The sequence below is a fragment of the Priapulus caudatus genome, unplaced genomic scaffold (genome assembly GCF_000485595.1).
Source record: "Priapulus caudatus unplaced genomic scaffold, Priapulus_caudatus-5.0.1 Scaffold74, whole genome shotgun sequence".
In the NCBI taxonomy this organism is placed as follows: domain Eukaryota; kingdom Metazoa; phylum Priapulida; class Priapulimorpha; order Priapulimorphida; family Priapulidae; genus Priapulus; species Priapulus caudatus.
This window is the reverse complement of record NW_014577135.1, coordinates 172546-179979: the sequence shown is the minus strand read 5'-3', so window position 1 is coordinate 179979 and position 7434 is coordinate 172546. Positions and strand designations below refer to the sequence as shown.

At 46.6% G+C, this 7434-nt stretch overlaps 2 protein-coding genes across 7 annotated transcripts in view; both read left to right on the top strand.

Moving 5' to 3' along the window:
• The window catches only part of LOC106821464 (glycine receptor subunit alphaZ1-like), a 169502-nt gene that overhangs the window by 86744 nt on the left and 75324 nt on the right, over positions 1-7434 (top strand). The window lies entirely within an intron of this gene.
• LOC106821451 (uncharacterized protein K02A2.6-like) lies at positions 2441-4927 on the top strand. The gene is made up of 3 exons (XM_014826264.1): positions 2441-3569; positions 3777-4118; positions 4635-4927. Exons 1-3 carry the CDS (start codon positions 2441-2443, stop codon positions 4925-4927), a joined length of 1764 nt encoding a protein of 587 aa, XP_014681750.1.

Below are 7434 nucleotides of genomic sequence, written 5' to 3'. Positions count from 1 at the left end.
GTGTGTGTGTGTGTGTGTGTGTGTGTGTGTGAGAGAGAGAGAGAGAGAGAGACAGAGAGACAGAGAGAGATAGAGAGAGTGTGTGTGAGCGTGGGTGTGCATACACAGCTAGATAAAATAATAGTGAGGAGGCGGCGAGATATACTGTGCTTTAGGTGGAAAAGGAGATGTGGAAAAAACTAGTGTGCGATAGGGATAAAGGCGCGTAGACTGATTAGAAAAACAACTGAGCTGTTAAGCAGAACGCTAAACTTCAAGAAACGATGTGGGCTTTTATTTGTAGCAGTAATGCAGTGAACATTAACATCATAAATATCATTTATTGATTAGATGCAGCCGCTGAGTTGAGTACAAATGACAGAAAGTATTCAAATGTCATGCATCGTTGAGAACATAGACTTCCACTGGAAGTATTAATAGGTGAACGTTGTCATGTAGAAAGGCAAATTTAGACGAGATTAATAGATGTTCGAATGAGATCAAATCAAACATAGAATGAAATACAGTGAAAAATGTAATAATATCGAGACAGCGCACTGCTATTGAACATTTATGTACATAGAAAAACACGTTTCGAATAAACATGATAAAGCCATTTAGGAAACTCGTTGAATAATTTACTCAAATCATGAGCTTCATGTCGTACACACAAAGACTGATTAAAGAATTCCAAGATCTTTTTGTGGGAGTTGTTTCTCGAAACTCGAGTTGTTTCTCTCAACATACACATCTCTTATATAGTTATCAATAGGACGTGTGGTGCGTGAGTGATTAATGTATTGTGGTTTATTTATAAACTACCATTCAATTCTGAAAAAAATAACAATAATGATTTTTAGTTCTTTGCTGACGCTAAATAGTACAATGATTCGAATAATTACAGTTTAAATTCACAACTAGCATACAAATGACATCGTACAGTTCAATTCAAACTTACTGCTTTGTCCGGACATAGAACTACTTGCACCTTTGACCTTTACATCATCAAGTAACAGTAGCAGATACCTGGAAATCAGATTACAATACTTTCCAACCCGTTTATAACTACACACGAATAAAATTACCAATAGGTGCAATCATTCTAAACTCTATATCAATGTCAATGTTGCTATTCGGTTCTTAACAATAAGTCATGAATGAGTTGACCACTTCCCAAGTTATGCAATGCAGTTTACTAAATTCAGAGTAATCCGGCATTAAATTATGCAAACTAATGAGACGATCCCTAACAGAAATACCGGCGAATTACATGCCTTTTTAGCATCCTAATAACGTTCTAACTCCGAACAATTATCAATCAACAAATTACTCTATAACTATGGTTCGTAAACTACAGTGTATACGATCAACACGCATGACTGTGTACGTTCGTTCAACACGTCGCGGCACGTCTTCTCAATGGCTACAGTAACCTCAATATCAATCTGAAAGTAAAACCCGCGGTTACTGTGGTAGCGTGCCATGGGATGAGGTTAACGCGACCGACTCAAACAATCACGCCTCGGCGTGTGATGACCGTGGCTATTGTTTATAGGGGGAAGCACTAGCTCTCCAGTGTTGACTTGGCTTTCCCGGCTGTCGGTTCTGGTTTACATTATCAGCTGTTACCGGTTATTACATTGGCGTCGAGGATAAAACTAGCTATGGCCACTATAGGACTGATGGAGGCATTTAACCCGGCAAATGGTTTGTACTGGAACTATTATATTGAAAGACTAGAACATTTCTTGATTGCGAATGATATTTTTGGGTTAAAGAAACGGGCTGTACTATTGACCGTCATGGGGCCAGAGGCATACAGGCTGCTGCGGAATTTGTGCTCGCCGGATAACCCAGCCACCAAGCTCTATGAGGAGTTAATTGACGTAATGAAGGAACACTTTTCGCCAAAGCCTGCCGAGATAATGGAACGGTTTAAATTTCACACCAGGGTACAAGGAGCATCTGAATCGATTTCGGGGTTCATGGCAGAGCTGAGGAGACTGTCCAAAGACTGTAACTTTGACGATACCTTGGACAAGATGCTGCGGGATAGGTTAGTGATCGGGGTAAAGAGTGAGGGACTCGTCCAAACCCTGGCCAGCACAGTAGTACTCAACCTAACTCGACTAGGCAACAGAGTGGTACTAGACAACGCAGCAGTACCGTGTTGCGCCCTGGCCTGCGTAAACTTGCTCAAGCAACAGAAGAAAAAACGCCTTTCCGCTCGAAATGCTACCGCTGCGGGGGTATGCATCAACCGAATAGCTGCCGTTACAAGAGTGAAACCTGTTTTAGCTGCGGCAAGACAGGACACATCTCGCGGGTGTGTCGCGCCAAGCGGGGAAATCAGATGAACATGGTTGAGACGACGCCATCATCTGCTGCTTCGGAGGAGCTTTACTCAGTCTATACAGTGAGCAGCACTCGTTCAGAGCCTCCGATCATCGTTTAAGTCAAGATGAATGGCCAAATGTTACCGATGAAAGTTGATACAGGTGCCTCATTCTCGCTCATAAGAGAAAACGCATATCGGAATATATTTGGCCGGAAAAAGGCTAGACTGCAGCCGAGCACAGTCAAGCTTCGAACTTATACTGGTGAGCCAGTACAAACCTGCGGGGAGTTCCAAGCTTCTGTCGATCACAACAACCAGCGAGCAACCTTGCCGTTGTTGGTGGTCCCTGGAGGGGGCGCTATTATCATGGGAAGAAACTGGCTACGCACTCTACAACTGGATTGGCAGACAATCCACCTGCTGAAGGAGAAGCAGCTTAACCGAGCTGACTCGAGCCCGAGCTCTTGGTACCCCGAGCTGTTTTGTGATGAACTGGGCACGATGAAGAATGTGACCGCTTCAATTCATGTGAAGTCGGAGGCAACTCCAGTCTTCTGTAAGGCTAGGACTGTGCCATATCTGATGAAGCACAAGATTGATCAGGAACTAGACAGCCTAATCGAGGCCAACATCATTCAGCCGGTGGTTTCTGCTGAGTGGGCAGCACCAATTGTGCCTATTTTAAAACCGGATAACACGGTACGCATATGTGGTGACTATAAGGTCACGGTGACACGGTTTGCGGATGTAGATCGCTACCCACTTCCGACACCTGAAGATCTCTTCGCTACGCTGTCGGGAGGTGTGCTGTTCACCAAGCTGGACATGGCACATGCTTACCAACAAATTGAGCTTGATGAGAGGAGTAAGCAGTATACTACCATAAACACTTACATAGGCTTAATTGTCCACAGTCGACTCGCATTTGGAATCTCATCGGCCCCAGCGATTTTCCAGCAAGTGATTGAGAATCTGCTGGCAGGAATCCCTCGCACTACTGTATACCTTGATGACATTCTCGTGTCTGGCGCTTCTAAGGAAGAACACCAGGCCAATCTGGAGGAAGTTCTTCAACGGCTCGCTGAGGCTGGCCTGCGGTTAAGGAAGAACAAGTGCTGTTTCGGCATGACATCCGTGCAGTACCTTGGTCATCAAATCAGCAAGGATGGTCTGGCTACACTGGATAGCAGGGTCTTTGCAATTGTGGCCGCACCAAAGCCCAAAGATGTGACACAAGTCCGGGCTTTCCTAGGTATGCTGACCTTCTACCGGCGGTTCCTACCACACTTGGCGAGCACTCTTGAACCACTACATCGGCTCTTACATAACTGATATGTGTTCAGTTAGGGCACCGATCAAGACCGAGCTTTCAATGCTGCCAAGAAGCTCCGGCGGAAAGCTCTTGTCTTGACGCATTATGATGTCAATAAACCCCTGTTGCTGACTTGTGACGCTTCAGCCTATGGAGTAGGTGCGGTCCTGGCTCACGAGATTGATGGTGATGAGCATCCTGTCTGCTATCATGCCAGGACTTTGCAACCAGCTAAAAAGAACTATGATCAGGTGGAGAAAGAAGCATTGGCCATGATGGTGGGCGTCAAGAAATTCTGCAAGTACCTGTGGGGGAGACATTTCAAAATTGTCACTGATCATAATCCTTTACTACGTCTACTGGGGGAGCTGAAGGCAGTTCCACAACTGGCATCGGCTCGATTGCAGAGATGGGCACGCATCCTACAAGGCTACGACTACGAGCTTGTCTACAGGCCTGGCCCATCCATAGCAAATGCAGATGCGCTAAGTAGGCTTCCACTACCTCAGTCTATGGAGATACCGGTACCATCATCGGTAGTCAACTTGATGCAGCACCTAGAAGAATGTCCTGTGACATGCGCGATAATTCAGCAAGACACTAAATCGAATTCAGTCCTGGCACGTGTCGTTCAATATGTGCTGCAGGGCTGGCCTGATAACAATCCGTCAGTGGAACTGATGCCTTACTTCCGTCGGAGAACGGAATTGTCATGTGAGGACGGGTGTGTGTTGTGGGGTATACGTGTAGTTGTGCCTGACGTCTATCGTGCGGCACTGATTGAAGAGCTTCATGAGGCCCATCCGGGCACATCACGCATGAAAAGTCTGGCACGCAACTATGTGTGGTGGCCTTCTATGGATAGTGATCTGGAAGATAGAATGAAAAGCTGCATATCATGTCAGGTGAATCGATCCAGGCCAGTAAAAACACCACTACATCCATGGGAGTATGCTGCGAATCTGTGGAGCCGCATACATGTGGATTTTGCCGGTTCTTTCTTAGGACACATGTTTCTCGTCATCACTGACTCGCATACTAAGTGGCTGGAAGTCTTCATGATGCAGAAAATAACCAGTCGGAAAACAGTGGAGAAGCTGAGATTCTGCTTCGCCACGCATGGTCTACCAGACTGTATTGTCAGCGATAACTGGCCTACACTCACCAGTGAAGAGTTTGCCATGTTTATCTCAGCTAAGGGCATCCGTCATACATTCACTGCACCTTACCACTCATCGTCGAATGGCCTCGCGGATAGAGCTGTTCAGTTCTTCAAGAAAGGGATGAAGCGTATGTAGCCTGATTCACTTAAGACTCGACTCACACGTTGGTTCGCGAACTATCGTCTCACATCGCATTCAACCACTGGTCGCTCTCCAGCAGAGCTGCTGCTTCGACGTTGACCCAAGTCTAGGCTAGACTTGGTCCACCCACGGACAAGCACTAGGGTGGAAGAAAAGCAGGAAACACAGAAGCAGCAACACAACAAACACGCACAAGATAGCTCATTCAACCCTGGAGACAGCGTCTTGGTGTGCAACATTGCGAGTGGACCAACATGGTTACCGGGTAATCTGCTGCGGCGTATCTGTCCATTATCATTCACGGCCCAGCTCCAAGATGGTCGTATCGTACGTTGTCATCAGGACCACCTTCTACAATGCACCGGCAATCTGGATGCACCCGCACTGCCTGAACAGGTTGAGGAACCAGCTAAGCCGGAATTTCCTGTGCTGCCCGAGGTTACGAGCCGTGAGGTTCCGCGTGAGGATTCACCACTGCCGGCCCTGCGTGCAGCTGAGGCTCAGGCCGCCTGGTAGGGCTGTGGCTGGGCAGCCGGCGTCTTCACATCGAGCTGCTCCACCGGTGCGTCGCGCAGGCCGGCTCACCCGTGGAGTGCCACCTCCGAGGCTGGACCTCGGAGGAGTGCTTCCGGTCATGAGATGGAGGCATGTGGTAGCGCGTCATGGGATAAGGTTAACTCGACCGACTCAACCAATCACGCCTCGGCGTGTGATGACCGTGGCTATTGTTTATAGGGGGAAGCACTAGCTCTCCAGTGTTGACGTGGCTTTCCTTGCTGTCGGGTCTGGTTTACATTATCAGCTGTTACCGGTTATTACCAGTTATTACCAGTTATTACAGTGACCAATGAACTTTCTTTGTTTGATACATTTTGAATTAGCTGGCTAACATTAATATCAGTTATATTGCAGCACTCACGGTAAATATCATAATAATCAGAGCATCTTGTTATTCTATAAAACTCACCCTAGACCATGGTCAAGAACAAACAGATTCTTTCCAAACAAACAGTAAATTAATCGCTTGTTCCCAGAACGTTAATTCCAAACAGATATACTATGCTAGGCTTTCATGTCTACAAGCACTTTTGATTGATACGCCCTCTATATTTATTTTTGGGAAGAAAAGGATACAGAATGAACCAACGTGTCTGCGAGAAATGAATTCACTGACCTCTTCACATCAAACGCTGCGATTCGCTTAAATATTTTCTTCCTCGTGCGGCCCTTTGACGCACATCAGCGGCGGTTAATTCTAGCTCTCGCTCGTTCCTTTGAACAGTTTTAATGCGTGGCAGCCTCACGCACCGGCCACTCACAGCAAAAACGTGTAGAGTCGAGAGTTCTCGAACCTCATTGTTCCGAGGATAATCGCTTCTCCTGTTTACTAAGTGAAGAAAGGCGGAGAACGAAAGACTGAAGCACACCGTGTGTAAATGCACATACATTTAGACTGAGTCAACTGACGTCAGACAGTGTACAATAAACGTAGGTTGCAGAGAAGAAACGAAGGCAGGAATATCGAGGAACGTCCCGCGGGGGCTAGCTGGGTGTGGAACACAGAGCATGGCGAAGAACGCTTCGCGTGACAGCGGCTGGAACATATGATATGGTTAAGAACATCAGACAATATCGAAACAGAGGTCATGGTGAGCAACATATGTATCAAGAGTAGATAATAACACATGTGTTATTATCTACTCTTGATATGTATGGTATATGGCGTGGAACAGGTATATGGGTGGAACAAAATAAATGGTGATGAATAATGGGTAGGTTGTATAATTTATTGCATGATTAGAAACATCAGCTGAGGAATAAAACACAAGGCATGGCAAGGAACGTCAGACGTGATAAACTTATGGCAAACATCTGAACATCATAAAAAGCCAAAATAAGGAACGCCAGGCAGGCAGATCAAGGGGAGTCGAGTGGGTTCATAATGTAGGTCAAAGTTCAAAAACAAGAAGCAGCGTCTTTGCCACTTTTCGTGTCAGTAGCATTAGCTGGATACAGAGACGCGTTATCATCAAGGTAATATACGCTCGTGATCTGTCTGTCGATGACAGCCGCGCAGAGGTGTCACCCACTCATCTCACCTGTCGTTGATGCGTCCTCCATTACCGGGTCCCACCGGATATAACGTGACAGCCCTCGGTGCGAGACTTTACGTCAACCTCGCTAATGATGAGCAGACAATGAGTGTGAGCGACATAGCACGCGGTGGTGTATGTTTGACGGCTGGCAACAACTCAGCTGTCAAACACGGCGCTGTTCTTTATCATCGCGCTGCTACCCTATTATCACGTTGCTGTTACTGCAGTCTGCTCTTCGTGTCCCGTAATGCGCGCGGACTCCTAATGACACGCGTGCACAATGTTTTCACACATACGTACACGCACACACACGCACACACACACACACGCACACACACACATACGCACACACACGCACACACACACACACGACACACACACAACACACACACACCACACACACAC

Coding starts and splice junctions, on each gene's coding strand:
- LOC106821451 (XM_014826264.1), top strand. CDS start 2,441: ATGAATGGCCAAATGTTACCGATGAAAGTTGATACAGGTGCCTCATTC. Junction 3,570..3,776: donor ACAAGTCCGGGCTTTCCTAG/GTATGCTGACCT, acceptor GTGACGCTTCAG/CCTATGGAGTAGGTGCGGTC. Junction 4,119..4,634: donor AGCAAATGCAGATGCGCTAA/GTAGGCTTCCAC, acceptor GTTCTTTCTTAG/GACACATGTTTCTCGTCATC.